General features: G+C 47.3%; 2 protein-coding genes across 4 annotated transcripts in view; one reads left to right on the top strand and one right to left on the bottom strand.

The window, feature by feature from the left end:
* LOC121602380 (hemicentin-1-like) overlaps positions 1 to 20,149 on the bottom strand; it is a 92,096-nt gene that overhangs the window by 59,801 nt on the left and 12,146 nt on the right. The gene's annotated exons all lie outside the window — the stretch shown is intronic.
* Positions 7,390 to 9,973, top strand: LOC121602371 (retinitis pigmentosa 1-like 1 protein). The gene is made up of 3 exons (XM_041931148.1): positions 7,390 to 7,519; positions 7,602 to 7,851; positions 7,921 to 9,973. The coding sequence occupies exons 1-3, from the start codon at positions 7,475 to 7,477 to the stop codon at positions 9,882 to 9,884; spliced, it is 2,259 nt and encodes a 752-aa protein (XP_041787082.1). The 5' UTR covers positions 7,390 to 7,474; the 3' UTR covers positions 9,885 to 9,973.

Here is a 20,149-nt window from a genome sequence, read left to right as displayed (position 1 = left end):
GTCATGCAGGTTGTTGTTGTACAACGCTTCCGCTTCGTAAGCCTGCCCACTGATGCCTGTGCAAAGTTGGGTCTTAGAACTGGCAGCAGCAGACTGCACTGCAGCCACTCACCGATGGGTTTCTTCCTCTCTTCCCTCCCTACCCGGGACCAGTGGCCCACCTTTCGGAAGCACAAAGCGTTGAACTGTGGCCTATCTCTCCTTCCCGTTGTGCTAAGACGTTGCTAGCTGCACTTGTTGTGATGATAAATATTTTGTTGTCGCTTCCGGTTCGGCCAGCGCACACCACCAGCAGAACGTTTGCACAGAGCGTACAGCTGGGGTATCAACAACCTCCGGGGAAAGTGTGCAGCTTCTCGTGATACGGCTACGTCTCATTACGGTAGCGTTTGCTCACGAGCAATGAAACCGACCGTCTAATGTTTTTGGCAAAACAAAAACACTTCAACAAATGGTGGAGCAGATCGTTTTTGTATCGTTTGTATCGTCGCTTTTATTGTGACACTCGCATACACATGCACATATACATGCCCGGGTCGTTTGAGGCGTGTGACAATGTTTTTGGAGGAAATGATACACTCGCACCAGGCAGGACAGAAGAGCACACCAGCACGCTGAGGCGGAATGAAGGCAGGAAAGCGACGGCTGACGAATGTTTTGATAAGCCGGAAAAGCAACGCATTCTAAACTTGTGAAACATTCTCGAAAGTTATCCGGTTGGAAGGTTTTATGATCCCCGCTTACCAGATGGCCCGGGAAGTGGTGGTCAGATTTATTCCACACTTTGGCTTCACCGAAGTAGCAGCGTGTCCTGCTGGCATACATGTGTCTACGTGTCTTGGTGTGTGTGCGTGTGTGTGTGCTGAAAAAGCCATTTCAAAAATAAAATGGAAGATCACACACACGCCATGATATGGCACCGAACCGAAGGTTCGTGATTTATGTACTGGAAGAAGGTCGTTATCTTACGATGGGGATTAATTTGTGTCAATAAAAAAGAAACGGTTCGGCGCTGACGCTCGCTCGGAGGCGTTCGCTTTCTAGCCGGCTCTACATCTACAGTCGGAGCCACTTTCGGAAGGATGAAGCTGACCAGCACACATGCTTGCACGAAAGGGTCAGCATAATTGTACCCACCAGGGAGCCATTCGTTCGTACCCAGCCCGGCGGTTGCCCGGCCCCTATTGGACGGATGGGTATATTTTCATGCTGGAAATTTGTGACCATAAAGCAGCTTCAAAGACAAGCGCGCTGCTTGCAAGAACCCTTGCCGCAGCTGGTAGCTCACTTGCAGCAATTTTTCTAAAATAAACCCTCTCCGTGGGATGATGTTACCGAGAGCAAGATGAAAGAAAAAAACCCCTCTTTGATTGATATTTATTTCATTTACTTCTCCCGTCACATAATAAAAATCCCCACAGCAAAATGCGAACAAAACGGGCCATGATGACGCAAATCTTTTCTTCGCTTTTTGCTGTCGGTTCAATATTAACCCCTTCTGTGCGGGCGCACGACGTCATTTTTCATTTTGTTGCTTCCAAAAAAAGCGTGCACATACAGAGAGACAGAAATAAAAACAAAAATTCCACGCAAAACATGCTCCTTTAAGAAGCCGTGTTCCGCCACAAAACATGCTGCAAAACAGGGCGAACATCAAAATCGAAGGTTTCCGACGCCTGACGCGCACCGGACGAAGGATAATTGCAAACAAAAATTAGTAGGTCAAGAATCTCACGGACCTGCGGGAAGGATCGGAAAGGGGGTGGCACAAGCAGCAGCAGAAGATGGCGTGGGTCCATCGTTCTAATGTTTCATTTTCCGCTGCTTTCCGCCTCGCTTCGATCTCGGGCTCAGTACGGGTCAGTATACAGCATACAGCAGCAGCAGCAGCAGCCACAGACGACGTCACAAATATGGCCACGGAAGCGTGGGAGAGCGGCTTATAATTAATTGAATTTGTTAAAGCGGAAAAGCGCTTTTGTTCAAATGGATGTTTTTGTGCTGAGGGGTTTTTTTGTTCTTCAACTTCCGCTCGGTCGAATTTTTCCGTTTTTTTTTTTTTTGTTTGGTCGGTTTCCTTCTCTCGAGCGAATCCGGATCTCGCTCATCGAGCTGCTCGAAGTGCTAGTGTTTTCACGCTAGTACACTACACGGGATGGAAAAATTGTACCGTGAAGTGGAACGTTTTTTTTTTTTATTTTCCTCTCGCTTTTGTTAATGTTTGCGTAATAATCATTTTGTGTTGGTTTTTGTTATAAGCGGAAATACTAATATACTGAAACGGGATAGAGTTGAAGGGGAAATCTTTTAGGGGATTTTAAGGGGTTACTGACGGAAGCATCATTAGTGAGGAGCGATAAAAAATAAGATTCAGTGATTAGTTTTATGTAGATTATATCCTTCTCTTTTATTGTGTGAAGTGTTCGTCTGGGGTTTCTTGACCCGATTTATAGTCTATTACCTATGTTTATGTTTTTAGGGATCTTTGTAACAAAACGATCATGAGTTCATCTTGAATAACGTTCGGCAAGTTTCAAAAGTTTCACAGATTTAATTTAAAGGCAATAAATTACAGGGAAAATGCATCCACATACTCCATTGTCCGTGCATAGTCGTTCCCAGTAGGCAACCATAAGACAAAACCCTGGTGAAGTGTTATTTTCCCTCGAGGTATTGACGAATATCACGGAATAAAGCATCGCTAGTTGCGTTGTAAGCGTTTGGCAGGATTTTCCCTTCCCCTAAAGCCATCGTGGTGAAGTTTGCTGGCGAGCCCAACCCCAGCATTAGCTTGATTTCCCCCGAGAACTAATTACATTACGGTGTGAAGTGGAGCGCAAAATAAAAATATGATCCAAAGCGTGCGGTTTTGGTATGCGCTTGCAAAATCCTTCCTCACACATACTCACACACACACACACACACACACACACACACACACACACACACACACACACACACACACACACACACACACACACACACACACACACACACACACACACACACACACACACACACACACACACACACACACACACACACACACACACACACACACACACACACACTAGTGTAGACCATACGCAAACACAAACGATCGCACACTTTGTGCATTCCTAAAAAGCATGCTTTACCGACAAAAATGGGGCTATCGACCGGATTGTGATTGTGTGTGGAAATCCTATTGGAATGTTGATTATTTGCCCCATTTGGCACTCAGTTATGTAAAATCCGTTGACCAATTTCACAAACACAAACAGACGTACATACAGAGACCGCTTTTGTGTACGTTAATTGTAAATTATTCAATAAAATAGATGGTATTTGAAAGGGTTAGCGGTTTGCACCATGATGGAATTTCTCAAATTACAGCCTCGATTGAACATTCTAACGTTGGAATTTCCATTAGCACTTATTAATTGCAAACTTTTTCGCTTCCTTCCCAGCCACTTTCCGTCTCCGACGCAATCACACACGGTGTCTTATTTTTACAAAATCCGCATATGAAAAACAATTCTTCTGAGCATGGGTTTTGACAAGCCGCATTATGGAAGCCTCCTGGAATAACCAACACCGTGGCATCCATTGAGCGTGTTAGAGGAAATACGACAAAATGCCAATACAAGAATCTGTTGCCCTTGCGGGTGAGGTTATATGTAGGGAAAAGAAGTGAGTGAAAAGGGCATTTTAAAACCTTAAAGCCCTTCTTGACCCAGCTGTGGCTTCGGGAAGGCAACAAGCAAAAAAGGGATCCGTTGTTTTTATCCGATCCAGTAAAAGACGTTCCATTGCCGTTACGCTCGCAAAATGGGACAGTCGTTTCGAAACGTAAACTGCTTCGCAAGCAGCAAATTCGTAAAATTTTATTGTTTACCGATAAACCGCAACAACCATAACTTTTCCATTGTCTGGTAAGCGTGTGTGTGTGTGTGTGTTGGAGATCGAGGACGACAGTTTTATGCCATTTTCATGTTCGAAAATTTTGGAACGAGTTTGCCAAGCCGAGAGACAAAGACAGATAGGAAGAGAAGACCCCATTTTCGGCAAGGAGAGTGCAACAAAAGAAGCGGTTGGAGAGGTGTAAGTAATTTTTTTAAGTGCATTTTTCTTCCATCATTTATGCTGAGTGAGGCAAATGTAGCCTTCGAGGAACATGGGGCTGGTTACGAAATGGGTTGGATGTATCGCAAGAGCCTGCTGGCAGCTTGAGTCAGATGAACCATAATTTCACTCATCGAGGTTTTCTCAGCTCGGACCGAATATCGGCTCGGAAAGGAGTTACAGAAGGTTCCAATCGATACATGAGGTTTCTGTGGATATGAATCGTTTGTTTGTTTAGTGACCTTTTCTGAAGAAATATATCCCTTTCGACTTGAATCGAAATGAAATTTACTGTTTATTTTCACTGTCTAGGTTTTGGTGGTAGTTCTCGGATGTAAGATCAATCAATATTTCTATTTTAACATCTCATTTGTGAAAAACCCATAATTCCGAATGTACCGTAGAGCTGAGCGCCTAAAAGTCTGCACAACGCACAACAAAACGTTCTTTTCGTGCTTTTTCAAACTTTACATGTGGTTCCATTGCGAAGGAAGTGCTCAAACTTTCAAAACGATGTGATTTCGCTATTATAAGCAGAAAAGCAAAGTAACTCCTGGGAATCTGCCCCACATGGTATGCAACTCATGTTTCAAACGCACCGAACAGTTCTGGTATTGATTTGCTCGTTATGTTGGGTGCAGCTAGACAAGCAGCGGACCGTAATTCAATCATCATGTTTTCGAACCAGGTTCTGAATTACAAAGAACATCCGAGAACAAGAGCCGACCATGCCGGGTGTGTATGTGTGTGCAGCGTGTGCAGCACATTCAAACAAACCGCCAAAGAGACACCGATTCCGAAGCGATAGCCCGATCGATCGTTGATTGCACTCAAACAGTAAACTTCTGTTCAGCAGCTACTACAGCTACTTCCTGCGAGCGGTTGCATTTGCACAGACGTGCTGCAGAGATGCTGCACAACCAATGCATCAGGTAAACTTTACACTCATCTAGCGGGGATCACAGTCTGAGAAATCGAACGGTGTGCAATTGGTAGGACGGCAATCACGAGCTGGTTCACTGTTCACGATGAAGAATCGTGTCGACAGGTTGGTGGAAATAGTAAAAAAGGGTTGTGATTTCGGATTTCTCGTTCCGTCCTGATTCCTCCAGCTCTAGTGGGATAAACTGTTACGATGGCGGTTCGTTTACTCATCGGAAGTATCATGCACCTGAATGTAAGTGCTCGGTACACGTTTTGTGGGCGAGTTGGTGTAGAGTCGAGTTAGGTAAGCCCCGTTTTGAGTCGTTGGTGCTTGTAAGGACACATAATCAATCCCCATCGTGAGACACGATAGAGAAAAGGTAGGAAAAACAAGTAAAAAGACAAGCTTAAATTGTCTGACGAGCGTTCGAAACCGCCCAACAACATCTCCGGGTGGCATTTCAACCCGTACCAGTTTACTAGGAATGTGATACAAGAAGGAGTGACGCGCCGGAATAGAGCTGAATTTCAAATTAGATCGAATGACAAGCGATTGTTTGAATTGGATTTTGCCAGATGAGTTTCATGACTGAGGGGCATAAGGGAGGAGTGATTCTTTAACCTTCTTCTGCTTGTGTTTTCCTTGATCATGCTCTTCAGTTTCATTCCATTCGCATTCGCTCAATTTATTCCCGAAGGCTTTAAGATCCGTTTAAATCATTTTCTGACACACCTTAAACACGATTGCAGTCCAATTGCTCAGCAACATCAGTTTCAGCAACCAATAGTAAGGCACAATCGCTCCTTCCCTCCTCCTTCCATATTTCCACTTTAATACTCGCGAAACATTCCTGCAAGTGTCGCATTTGGAATTTCTTTGCGGAAAACTTTTCTCGCATCATTACTCAAAAACCCGCCCCACAAAAAGGGTAAGACACTTTCCGCTTTTTTGCCGGTCTTCGCGAGCGCCCCGATGTGAACGAAAAAAGAAGGGACCGATTTTCGCTTACTCAGCTAAAATACTTTCCACTCGAGCGTGTCGTTTGCACCGGCTTTCGAAAGCAGTCCCGGTTCTCGGTTCTCGGGGCAGTTTATTTAACTTGCTCATCATCGATATTTTCCACTGCGTTGATTCTGGTCGACAGTGGACCCGAAACCCTTCAAACCCGGAATCCACCGCCCTGGGGGTTCGAGGTGTTTTACAGGGGTTTCATAGACACAGACGCCAACGATGCGTTTCAGGCCGGTTTGGGTAGGACAATCGAATAGTTACAGCGCTCCGAATGGGTTGGAAACCCCCGGTCGGATGTACGGAACGGTCTATTTTTACCGTTTCGCCAACTGCTAAACGGAGCACTTCCATTAAACTATTGGCAAAGTGTGGGAACTGTAGTGGCAGAGGAAAAAAAAGCTGCTCTACCAAGGCGAAGAACGGGTTGACTGCCGTGAGCAGAAAGCCTGGTACCGTTTGTCCTCGGGTTTTTGCAACCGATTCCGATGAAATGGAGTGAAAGGAAATCGATTTCTAGACTCCCCCGGTTCTGCTTCACCGGCTGCTGGGCGTATTTTTCCGCTCCAAAGCAAAGATCCGAAGCGATTGTCACTTATTTACGTTATACTCGCATTGGGGAGCGGGGATCAGATAGCGCAAGACTCATTTCTTTGCTCTCAAGCATTTAAGAATTCCTAATAAGATTGTGTCCCAAGCAATTCGAATACGGACCCCTTTTACAATGCGTAGATAATCAAAAATACCGACGAAATTGATTTCATCTTCCTTTCTAGTGAAACAGATTTGTTATGATTTGATTATAAGCTTTCAGAGGCGGTTCTCACATCCAATTCATTACCTTCCGTCACCGGATGAGAAGATGCACGGCTAGAGATTAGGAGATTATTGTGTGAGTGTGCCACTTTCTTGGAATGGAGCAGTTGGGGATGAAAGCCGATCTAGCATAATGGCTTATTTTCTGTATACTCTTCAGAAATGATAGTCGATAAGAAGGCAGAATTCTACTTTCCAATATCAGACACATCTCATCTTGAAAGCCATACCGGCCCGGTGGCAGTTTCCATCAGTCTTGGGCTCGGCAATTGAGTCATCTGTTCTCGAACACCTGCAGAGAGATTAGAGGAAAGATTCCACAACCAAACAATGGATAGTTCCGTTCGGTTGCACCAACTGGAGCGTTTTATCTCGCTAGTAGTAGCAGCAAGGTTCGTGCAGCAAACTATCACCAGGCCCTTATCTGCCACCAAGTTAAGCCCGCGTGGATGGCCCTGGATTAAGCTTCCGAGAAGACGGCGCAGCGATTGCGGTGGCAGGAAGTTGCAACAGCGCGCTTAAATAAGCACGACCTAGACCCGGCCAGCATCAGTAACGAAACGACCCCGAGCCCACAGTCAAGTCTTTGGGATCTGGACCTCAACAACGACCGCGTGCAGAATGGATTTTGTGTTCAGGGTGTTCTTTTTGCAGTTCGTTCTATTCGTAAGTGTTCGGTGGGGCGGGATGGCGTGTTAGTGTCTTGAACTATAGGCAGTTTCTGCTGCTCTCTGTTTATCTGCTACAGGGATTGCTGGTGTCAGGTGTACGACCGCAAACCGGAGGAACCGACTGCCACGGCAAGGACTACCTGTGTTTGGACGATGTCCGATTTCAACTTTGTGTAGACTATGGTGACGGGAAACCGACGACCGTTAACGATGAGGTGCAGCTCTGCCCGGCCGGGACGTTCTGCAGCAACAGTGGACAGTTTGAGTGCGACTCGTTCGTAGCACTGTCGACCACTGCTGAGCCGCACGTTAATGTGGAAGTGGAAGGTAGGTGGAGAGGGCTTGCAAATTCAGCACAGAAGAAACCATTTGATTGATATTTTGTTTTAACATCAGCTACGGCACAGCCAGAGGATGAAGAGCTCGTTACAAATGAACCAGTGGTAGTAGAAGAGGAGCCAGAAGAACCAGAAGAGGCAAACGCACCAGCGAGCGAGCCAGCAGCAAACGAACCAGTGGAGGAACAAAACACAACGGTTGCACCCGAACCGTCAACGGCAGCCGTAGAAGTGGAGACTAATGAGGTACCGCAAGAAGAAGCAGCTGCACCATCGGAAGACACTGAATTACCGGAACAGTCGGAAACAACCGTACCGACGGAAGAAGCTGCACCGTCAACATCGGACCCCCAAGCAGAGACAACGGCGCAATCAACCAATGCGGAAGAGGAACAGTCCCCCGCCGAAACGGTGGCACCGTTCGAGCCGGAAGAAAACAATTCGCCGGCAGTAGAAGAATCAACCACCTTAGCGCCACCATCGGAAGGCGTATCCGGAATGGAATCAGTGGCAACGGAAGCAGCCGAGGTAGAAGCTAGCGGAAACACGGAATCGGCTGTAGCGACGGAACAGACGGAAGCTTCGGAACCGGACTTGACTACTCAGCAGCAAGGCGAAGAACAATCGTCCACGGACGCTTCTGAAGCTGTCACGACGGAAGAAAGTGTACAGTCCGAACAATCGACGGAGGGCGTAGCTGCTGAGACCGAAGTCTCGCAGGACGCTTCTACAGCCGCAGTTCCAGAAGCAACAGAGCAGGGTGAAACAGAGACACCGGAGGAAGTTCCGGAAGAAACCGAAGCACCAGTTCTCCCAGAGGCAGAAGAGGAAACGGGTTCCGAAACGGTACCATCAGAGCCTGAGGTGGAAGCTGAAGTTGAGGAAGTAACCTCGGAAGCATCCGTGGAACCTGAAGCTTCGGAATCGACACCAGCATCGCCTGGGGAGACTGAGGCTCCGGAAGTTAGCTCCGAACCATCGGTAGAGCCCGAAGCGTCTGAGCCCACTTCTCAACCGGCTGAGGAATCGGAGACTCCTGAATCCCCCGTCGTACCATCGGAGGAGCCAGAGGCTACTGAACCCACGGGCACCGAGGCACCAGAGACTCCTGAAGTCACCTCCGCACCCGAAACAACTGCAGCCGTAACCGAGACCGAAACAACGTCAACCGCACCCACCACAACCGGCACCGAGGAGGACAACTCAGCGTCCAACGGAGGGGAGTCGGGCTCGAACGAAGGCTCCAACGCATCGCCAGACTCTACCGAGGCCCCGTCGGCCGAATCGGGCGCGGAATCGAACGAGGCTAGCACCGTCCACCCGCAAGCACCCGGATCGGGCGAGTTTGTGTGTCCGGCTGCCGGTCGCTTCGCCAATCCGACCGACTGTCACAAATACTACGTCTGCTTCTGGCTGCCCTTCGGACTGTACAGTCTCGAGCAGAACTGTTTAGCCGGGTACGCGTACAATCCGTCGCTGGAACGCTGCACGGCCGACCAGAGCGTTTGCTTCCCCGGACAGTTCACGTGCATGGGCCCGGGTCGGTTCCCCGATCCGGCCGATCCGACCTCGTACTTCTGGTGCGTGTGGAACATGTTCGGTGGCTACCTGCAGTACAAGATGCAGTGCCCGATGGGCCAGGTGTACAATGCGTTCCGCGGACGGTGTGCCTTTGCGGTGGCCGGACGTTCGCTGCCGTTTGACGAGCTGGACGACGAGCTAGCGGCGGCTGAAGATGCCGAGCAGTCGCACCCAGCGGAAGTCGATAGTGCGGTGGAGCCGGTGGAACCGGAGGCTGAGCCCGTCACCCCGGTAGCCGAGGAGCAACCGAAGCTGAAGGTAAAGTTCCAGTGTCTGGAGGAGGGCACCTTTGCCGATCCGAACAACTGCGGCCGCTACTTCGTCTGCACGCTCAAGAAGCTGGACAAGTTCAAGAAGAGCAAGTTCAAGTGCGCTGCCGGCGAGCGGTTCGATCCGCTGATGGGCATGTGCGTTCCCGACCTAGATGCGTTGTGCGAGTAGTTCGCAAGCGGATGGCAGCTCCAGTTAAACGCACGGTGTAGTGGCAATGGTTTCGTACACGAATAAAGTATTTATCAATTTATTTTCAACCCAGGCAAGTTAGAAAAAAAAAACAGCGACAAATCTGATTGTTTGACTGATTGCCGCAAACCACTTGATGACGGGGTGTTGCCGTTTGGAGGGCATTCGGCCGTGAATTGAGCGCATTGTTGTTGCTCACCGTAAACAAGCAGATGTGCCGAACAACTCAATTTGTAACTGTTCGCCTCAATTAATCGATTATCCGACCGAGGGTATGTGTCGAGTGCAACAATTTCGTCAGGTGATTACGCGCAAATGGCAAACATTAATTTTACGCCACATTTGCGACTGATTGAGAGCGAATGGAGCGGCAACCAATGCCTGAGGTTAGAGTGTTAGATAAAAGTGATAAAACTTCAAACACTTCTAATCCCCACCCAGCCCAACCCCTCGTAAACCCCCACCCGGGAGAATATGGTGTGATAAAAGTGCACTTGCAAATGACACCACAATTGCAATCACTCACCCGGAAGTGTTGCCACCAACGAGCGTGTGAACGTGTGTACTCACGGTATGTGCGCGGGCGATGGGAAACAAAAATCGTGCACCGTGCTCCACGCGTTCAAAGTTCTAGCGGTGTGCAAACATTCAGGCGCAGTGTCAGCGCCACCGCGTGCAGTGGATAAATATTTGATGAAGCGTGTTTTTAATTAATTTTAATGGAAACAAAATAACCTCAATCTATCGGATGACAATTATTGGACCGGTTGTTCGTGTGGGTGATGTGTTTTTTTCTGTTTCGTTCTCACCCGCCCTCACGATTGATTGTGTATTTTATCGCCGTGGCGGACTCGATGCTTACGCTTGTTCCCGTCGCCTGTTGTAGCGCTGTTGTTTTAATATGTTTCCCGCTGCTCAGTTTGTTCACCCGTTTTGTGTCAGTTTTTTCTTATCGCCCCAATCGCTGCTCTCTCCGATAACTTTCTTTTTGTTTATGTGTGTGTGTGTTTTTTTTTTTATCAGACAAGCCCATCAGCGTGCGTTGGAATTTAAAACGAACAATAAAACGTTAAATTGATTGCCTACAATAATCACGCAACGCATATGCATAGCGAAGGTGAAATTAAGCATAAAAACCCCCCGTTATAACGAATAAAAAAGCCCCCAACAGCCAATTAGATGCTCGGTAAACATTTTCCCACGGCGCGATTGTAAAGTTCATGTTTACTGCACTGGTGTTATCGTACTGCCGCCAGCATACACACACACACACCACATCCGCGGCACTGCGAAGGGATGCGCGTTGATTGTCCCCGACACCTGCGGGACACCCGAAACTCCACTCCACAGTGTACTACATATGGTTCCATCAAATCAACTACCCATCGACACCATCGCGCACGCTACTGTCCCTGCGGTTGTGCTTTGTCTGGGAAAAACAAAATCCAATCAAAACATCATAATTCGCGTCCTGCCGAATCCATCCTCCGGCGTGGGTAGAGCTCGCGTTGGAATTGTTTTTGCCTTCTCCCGAATAGACCATCCCACGGTAAAGGGCAGGGAGTGGTGTAAGGAGGTGATGTACGGGGCCATATAATCCCACACGACCAAAGGAACGCGACGAAACTTTGGCACACCGAATCGTATCTCCGCGCGCTGGGGCTAGGGATTTCTGATGAAGGATTGAAAGAACGAACCGTTCAACCGTGCACGCGCCGTACGTCGTACGAAAAAAAAACACCACCACCACCACCCTTTTCCGGTTCTCGGTTGCCCGGTTACATCCCTGCTTAAAAGGATCAACGAAGGGACAATTGCGGTGTACCGGTGCGCACACGGGCAAGCCAAAATACAAATGTTAAATAAATCATTCAAACTTTAGCGACGGTGAAATTCAATTACGATTCATCTCGGGGACACAATCACTTTTACACACACAAGGTGGGATGAAGCAATCCGGCGAGGTGTTTTGCCATCGCAATGTGAAGGCAGATAAGGCGAAGAGGGTGGGATTGATGAAAATAAATAATATTTTACATCACTTTCGTGGAAGTACTAGAGCTTTTACCCTTTTCCATTTGATTCCAGCCATCATTGTTTAGTATTATTTAAACCACATAGATTTTTGCTTTTTTAACAGGATTGGATCGTATTTAGGATTACTTATAATATAAAACACGATCAAACTAAATATATAAAGCATGCTTGTTGGGTTTAAAAACTGCAAAAAGTATTAACCATTGCCTGCATTTAGGCGCAAACGGTTATATGCTTGATTATACAGCCCTTTTTCATACTATTGTGTGCTGAATTTTGTTCAACATGTACTACCTTCCCAGCTAAACCACTGAAACTTATTTCAACAATGAGCATATACAGTGGCCGGCAAAATAAAGTGGCCACTACTTACAATTTTACATTTTTTAATTTTTTTCTGGCAAAAATGAAGTAATTGTACTGCCTTATTTTTTTGAAACATTGTTTGTGATATGCTTAAGAATGCGCAGTACCATAGCATAACAAAAATGACAAGTTTGCTTCAAGAAAATATATTTTTTCCAAAATTGATAAAAATCACTATGCCAAAATAAAGTGCCCACTTTATTCATTCTACAGAAAATATTTTTCTGAACAAATATAACACCCAACTTATAATTTATATGCGTTCCTCTCGCATTATTTACATGTTCGAGGATCTTTGGCGTATTTTTTTTCCATTTCTAATGGTTTATCTAGTTCTGCATCTAGTTTTTGCAGCAGATTCTTCTCAAGCGTTATCAAGTGTGTTAAATTTAAAGTTATTTGTTTGTTACACCAGTTTTATCCACCTTCGCACCTATAATCTGCCACAAATTCTCGATGGCACCAAGATTTAGACTTTATGGAGGACATGCAAGGTGTTTGTTACGATACTAGTTGAGAAATGTTTTTTGTATTGATTATGTGTGTTGAGATGTTAGCCTGTAGGAACATGTTTTTAGTTTCCAAAACCCATTTTTCCCAAAGTATTGATGAAGAATGTTAAAATAGTTATCAGCCATAGTTGTATTTTCGATTCATACCAGTTTTCCCGCTACTCCTAAAGATGAACACCCCCTAGTTATCACATTGCCATTTTCGTAATTTACTGTCCGTTAGATGTGGCGTCCTTCAAGGTCCTCTTCCGATCTACAGCAAGACTAACAAAGCCAATTGGCTTCAATATGATCAAGAACATGCAGATATATCGTTAAATTGTTGAAAAACTGATATTTGGACAGATGAGTCCAAATTAGAACTGATGTTCAAAAATATCTAGACGCGATCCAACAAACCAATATGTATGAAAAGTGCAATGTGATGACCAGGGAGGGATTCCTATACGAGAAGTGGGGAGCATGGTTTAAATCGACGGCGTAATGAAAGCTAATACCTATATAAGCATACTATGTGAATTTATCTGTTTTCTGTGAAAAATACGGAGTCAGTAAATAAATTGATGTTACAACAAGAAGACGACTCAAGTTATACACGAAGATTTTTTTTTTAATCATATCGAATAAAACTCCTTTAATCGCTCTCACTTAGTCTTAAATTTAATCCTATCGAGATTTAGTGTGCACATTTTGATCCAAATGTGGTGAAAATGACGTGATTAAGAAATACCAAATATGTTAAAGCTCTGAAATGCTCTTAAGAAGAACCAATGCCAAATATGTGCAGATAAAAAAAAATAAATTACGTCAAAGATCCTCGAACATGTAAATAATGCGAGAGAAATGCATATAAATTATAAAATTGGTGTTATATTTGTTCATAAAAATATTTTCTGTAGAATGAATAAAGTGGGCACTTTATTTTGGCACAATGATTTCGATCAATTTTGAAAAAAATATTTTTTCTTGAAGCAAACTTCTCATTTTTGTCATGCTATGGTACTGCGCATTCTTAAGCATATCACAAACAATGTTTCAAAAAATAAAGCAGTACAATAACTTCATTTTTGCCAGAAAAAAAATTAAAACATGTTAAATTGTATGTAGTGGCCACTTTATTTTGCCGGCCACTGTACCCAACCGGTTGATTTTTCTGAAACCTATCTCACTGTGCGCATCGTTTTTTTTTTGCATGATAGCAAAACGATACCGTGGTAAAGCGAAACGGTTGCCGAAGGGTTTGTGTTATCTTTCACCGAGCGTCCACAGGAAATCCCCGGATAATGCTAGTTACGGTGGTGTAGCTAGCGGCATAACCATCGTTCCGTGTTTTCCTACCCGTCAGCCATGAAATATGATTTGTTTGTGCGAGTGCACCCGTGGTGGCTCTTTGTTTGTAAGCCACTACGACAAAAAGGTCATGAATATGGGGGTGGGGCATAAAATCTAATTGAAAGACAACGGTTAACGCAAGCAAATCCCTTCCCCAAAGGATAACACGAATGCCCTTTCCAATCGTAATTATTTCGGGAAAATCGTTTGATCCTTTGTACGATAGTTAAGTTGGAAATGATTTAAAATAACACAAACGGTGCAGCAACGCACTATGTAGCCGACCGCAGGAAACTCCGAGGAGAAGTATCATCAATACATTTTAAATTCATGCGTTGTGACGTCGTGCGTGACACTACAAGAGCCAGTTGACCTTTCCGCGGAACACTTTGTCTTATTTGAATGCCCTTCCTTACGGTTCAGTAACAGGAATCCGATGATGTTTCAGCGGCTACCGATCGATATGCCGGCGTGTCTGCTTGCGTCAGCAGTGCTATCCTATCACCCAAGAGCCTGTGTCGTCTTGCAGGGGCACGAGGGATGCACGGACACGAATCAGTGGCCGCGGGGACGGCACCAGAGAAAAGCTGTTCCCAGTTGCCAAAGCAAACAAAACGTGCTACGGGATGGGGAAAAAGCCGAGCAAGAAGCGGTCGAAGTGACACCGCATACCGCACAAAGTGGAACAACAAATAGGCGGATTTGCTTAGCACACGCACCAACGCACACACACACACACACATCGGGGCAAAAGCGCGAGCATAAGTCAACAATGCGAACGACGATTGAAGACGCTCCCGAATGCGGTCACGGCCTGAAACCACAGTCACAAAACGGAGATGCGCGGCACCGTTTCCGTCGGAGGGTATTTGCTTTTCTCGGGATTTTTTTCTTGTTCTCACTTTTCTCCGTAGCTGTGCGCGCGCGTGTGTGTGTGGCTTTTGGTCCTCTTTTAGAATTTTTCACACACTGGATTACACACCGTACGCCACTCGGTGGCACTTGGTGCGGCCTTGGGCTGTGTGTTCTTTCTATTCCTGGAAGCAGGACACAATCATCCGGCTGTGCGGCGGCACCCTAGCGACCGTCAGCTTGATTAGAAACGCATTTCGCTTCCCTGGGCGCCTCCCGATGGATACGCCAATCATCTGCCGGTGGGGAACGGTCGACCGAGCGGAAGCGGAAACGGATACATAAGCGGAAAACCTGTCTTCCGGTGGTGATGGTGGTGTCCCCCAAGCCAGGGCGCAAGCAATGAAAAAAAGGACGAAGTAAAAATGATACACTCGCACGGTCACACCCGATGGTGCGGGTCGGAGCGGAAGCCATTCCCTGCAGGGCAACAGGCATACGGTCCCCATGCAGGCGCGCGCGCGTGTGTGTCTAAGGCATTGTGCTTCATTGTTTGTTTAGTGAGTGCCTCTCAAATTCAGCGATGTGTAACTGAAATTGGATTATGGTGAAGGACTCCCGCCCTGGCACTTGCAGGCCCACTCGGTTCGCTCGCTGGTAGGCCACTACCCCCAACCCAGAGTGACCCGTCGCTTCCGAACGCCTGAATAATGCATGGACTGGGAGTATGAAAATATAATTTTATTTCCGCCCCTTCGATACAAACACACACACACGCACAGAAACTGAGCGTACGAGTTGGAAAACGGCTTAGTAGCTGAACGAGTTTTCCAGCTACCATAGGGAATAGGATAGCAGGGGCGGAGGTTTTCGGGTTGTTTTGGAACGTTGTGGAAGCAGGAGCTGGAGCAAACCGCAAAATTTGTCACATTTGCCACGTCGAAAAGGGGTCGAGGGCACTTATGGGGTCACACACTTCCCGGAAGAAGCAGAATAGCAGCGACGGTCAGTCGAGAAGGAGCAGCAAGCGGTAGGCTAGTGGCTGCGAAGTTTGATGAGCTTTGGTGCCGGGCGAGTAACACGATGGTGGAAAGTTTGTGATGCAAAAAGGTGTGCGCGTGTGAGTGTCGTTTGGGTAGGGCGAAAATGGCTTACCACCCAAGCGGGAAAAGTTTGTGGCTGCAAAGCCATTCCGAAACGGAATCGAGGTTACCCAACAGCGAACGGTTGGCTGTGTTTCTCCGAATGTTTCCATGTGTGAATGCAGAAAGGGGGGGGGGGGGGGTGCATTTTGGCAAGCAGGTGTGGTTAAGTGTCTTATCATATTTGATCACGATTTCAATTATTCATGGGTATGTGTGTTTGTGTTCAATTCCATCATACTTGAGGTAGTGTTTTCAGCGAATTTTCCACTGCCTGAGCCAAATAATTCAAGCGCTTTAGGTTTCATCCGTATTTATTCCGCATATTTTACATATTCACTTCCAAGCGCCTGAATGTATGCCGTGCATTTACGACTGAATCAAAGAAAAAAGATCACATTACTTGAGTCATAACATCTCGAAAACATGTATCTCTCCGATTAGACAAAGCTAGATCAACACACACCCGATATCCTTTTGTCGATGTAGAGTACGTGTCGCCTCCTCCATGGACGGGCTATTTCTCGGCAGTGTTAGTCTCCTTCGTCACTCAGTACTCAGCACTAACGCCGTCCCTTTGCAGCCAACACCACACGATCAATCGTTCCCTGTGACTTGCAACCCTCCCCACCATCCATCAAAACTTATTCAATTTCGGTCATTAGGGTGAAATGAAACGTTTAGACATGCGGCAGCCGGATGCGACCGTTTTTTCGAACGGAGGTCCGAACCTATCCGGCACGACGAAATGAGATCGAAAGGCAACAGAGGACGCGGAGTCGTATCATCTTATCGGTTGCCCGAAATTGCTTCCATCAATCAAATTATACGCGAGTGATGCCGAAATCATCATAAATTAAACCCCATTTGCCCGCTGTCCACGGCACGGTGAAATTACGCACATAGTTGCGTTCGGTAGAGCGCTAGGACATGTCCTGGCCAGCCAGCAATGGGGACCTTACATTTAGCACCCCTTTTTACCAATTCCTCTGCCGGATAAGGGGAGGGACAGCAGAAGTTCACCATCGATGCAAGAAAGCAATCGCTCTGCTCGTTGATGCCACATTCCGGACGCAAGAAAACGGCGTGCAACGCTCCCGAAGGGAAGGGCGGTTTCTTTTTCTTTCCATTCCCCCCCCGGAGTGCCCGGAACTCCCCCAGCGCCCCACGGGAGGGGTCAAAAGTTCACTGCTCTTTGCACGACGCCGGGCCGGGAATGCGGCTGATAGGGAAAACGTGCTGGTTCCGTTCCATTTCCACGCCGATTCTCGAGGCTCGGCACTGACTTTAGCGGGTTTTACCGACAAACGATGAGAAATGGTCAGCGGTGAACCAATGGGCAACAGGGAGCGAAGATCCGGGGTAGCCGGGCCCTAGGATGAACACCGAAAAAGCAACCATCACTGCGCGTAGCACTAACCGGAAAACAACCAGACCGGCAAATATGTTTATGTTGCCAATATACACGCTCGTAAATATTTTCTGTACGATTTTCCGTCCCGGTCGGCGCTGGGTAGAAACAAAAGCGGGTTGACGAGAGTGGCAACAGAGGAACAGGGGACAGCGAGGGCTACATTCTGGTCACCCTCCACCATTTCCACAGCGATGGGTTTTCCCCTCGCTAGTGCCGCATGTGTGTCGGAAAATCCCTCCCATGTGTGGGTTTGTGGGTTTGGTAAGTTAGTGCGATATAAAATGAACTGCGCACAGCGTCGCTGTGGACTGGACTGGTTGGCGGTGAGCTGTATGCGTACGGTCCAAAATCCCCGGCACAACACATATCGACCCGATGCCCCAGTGCGCCAGTAAGCCCGGCTGGTGCAAAAAAAAAAAAACACGAAATGCTTCCCGGAAATGCGATGCAATCTCGAGATAAAACAACTGCGAACCCGATCCACTTGCGCCATCGGCGGGCGAGTAATCCACTACCACGCCGGAACGGAACGCACTGACCGAACGCCAACGAAATGGAGGGAGAGCGAGCATTACCATAAATTTGCTGTCTAGATTTTCGCACTTTGCCATTCAACGTGCCACCGGTTGCGGGCTGCGGCAGCACGAATGAGGAGGTGCGCTGTACTGTGAAGGATGGCTCGGATTTCGAATCCGTTTCTTGCAGCAGCAATTCGAGAGCTTTGTGCAGTCCGTCCCCGTCGTCGTCACTGCTGTCGTGCGGCCATCGATATAGCCGCCTTCGACTGGGATGGTGCGACATTCTTCGCTTGGATCAGCAGTTTCAGCAGCCGAGCGTTTCATTTTCACGCCGAAATGGCATCCCAAGATGCCGTTCGATTCGAACGTTCCTATTTCGTGCGAAGGTCCGTGCGAGCCGGGTTTGCGCCCCGTTTCGGCTGAGGCGGCTTTGTGTGTTGTGGGGTGACGGTATTTTTTTTCTTTCCTTTTGCTTCCCGTTCCCCTTCCCCTGTGTTGTGCCGTGTGCGAAAACGGGAAAGCAAAGGGTCTTTTATTTTATTCACATTTTCACTTTATGAATTCGTTTCCTTCCGAACGGAACGATATTTTGACTTCCGGTCCATTGCCCGGCCCGGTTTGCCGTGAAAGGAAAGAAAAGCAACAACAACGACAACAAACCACCCCACGCACAAACACACAGCTCGGGCTAGCGGGCTGGTTCTATTGGGTTGGTGGCTTTGCTATAAAATAAAATGGAATTACTTTATATGGGCTACAGTATAAAGCCGCCCGAGCAACCGGGTGGCCGAACCGATATGGTGGGGGATGGTTTTATTGATTGAATTTTACCCTTCCCTGGGGTGAACGTACGTACAGCCCCCCCTTTGCGCCAATATTTTCGCCTACGTTTGCCTGTACGTTTACGACGCGCGTGTGAGTACGATTCGGTACACAAACATACACACACACACACACACACAGGGCCACAATTCTCGGTTCACATCCCGAAGGACGACACGGGCGTGATCTAACTGATGGAAGGAAATTAGATTTCGGCGTGGGCATTTTACGACTAAGTGGCCTCCACCGGGCCCCACACGGTACAGCTATACACACGCGTGCGTTACTGTGTTTGTATGATTGTTGGTCCAAAAGGAAGCTGTGACCCTCCAAAAAACTTGACAACAAAATGTAATCAGCGGTTGTAAGAAAAGGCTCGCACACGAAATCAGATCGATTTGGAGTTCGGTTTTTGCGAAAACCCGATTACGCGCTTCGAGTGCCATTGGGAGGTGGGAAAATCGGCTTTAGAGTGGAAAAATACCCCGCCAAAGCAGTAATCGGCCGTGCTGGCGTTGGAAAATCGCTTCAAGATAAAGCTTAAAAGCGACTCCACCTCAGCCAGCTCAGCTTAATGGCGTGATAATCAGATCCTCTGAGTGGGAGTTTAAGGCTGCACAGGCTGCTCACTTCACTTTTGGGTCAGCCGCAGATTTGCTTCGAGCGATGGCGGCGATAATACGCTCATCGTTCGAGTACGATTTCGAAAATTTCGTTTCACATTCAACTGCAACTGCTGCTCACGGGAGGCTCAGCATAAATGGAATCTATACTTATCGGCTTTGTTTCGTGCTAAAAGGAGCGCTTGCTAGCGCTGCCCGCAAGGTAGAGCAGGTCCGTGTTGGACCTGTTGCTGTGCGGCTATATGATTTCCATCGTTTTTGCCTTTCTAATCCACTGACAGTGGAGACGAGAGCGCGCTGTTTTTTTTTTTCTATTTGTACAATGGGTACGAGCACCGAAATGGGTACGAGATTCCGAACATTGCGTTTCGCAAATCCCTAAAGGCATTCACTTCTGACGCGCACACACACACACGCACACGCGCGCGCATCACAAATCAGAGCCCTCTGCAGCGGGCAAACAATGAAGCAGCATTAATGAGCTTCGAGTGCTCCGCGGCATTTCCCGAACATGTGTCCCTCCCAAAACCGAACGCACCTTGATAAGCGAAGTCATTATCGGACGACGGCAGGACGGTGCGATCGCAAATGCCATCCATCTATCATCAGCCCAGCCGCCCAGGGAA

Source organism: Anopheles merus, chromosome 2R, assembly GCF_017562075.2.
Source record: "Anopheles merus strain MAF chromosome 2R, AmerM5.1, whole genome shotgun sequence".
NCBI classification, from domain to species: domain Eukaryota; kingdom Metazoa; phylum Arthropoda; class Insecta; order Diptera; family Culicidae; genus Anopheles; species Anopheles merus.
This window is presented reverse-complemented; position numbering and strand designations above follow the sequence as displayed.

Coding starts and splice junctions, on each gene's coding strand:
- LOC121602371 (XM_041931148.1), top strand. CDS start 7,475: ATGGATTTTGTGTTCAGGGTGTTCTTTTTGCAGTTCGTTCTATTC. Junction 7,520..7,601: donor TTTTGCAGTTCGTTCTATTC/GTAAGTGTTCGG, acceptor TATCTGCTACAG/GGATTGCTGGTGTCAGGTGT. Junction 7,852..7,920: donor CGTTAATGTGGAAGTGGAAG/GTAGGTGGAGAG, acceptor TTTTAACATCAG/CTACGGCACAGCCAGAGGAT.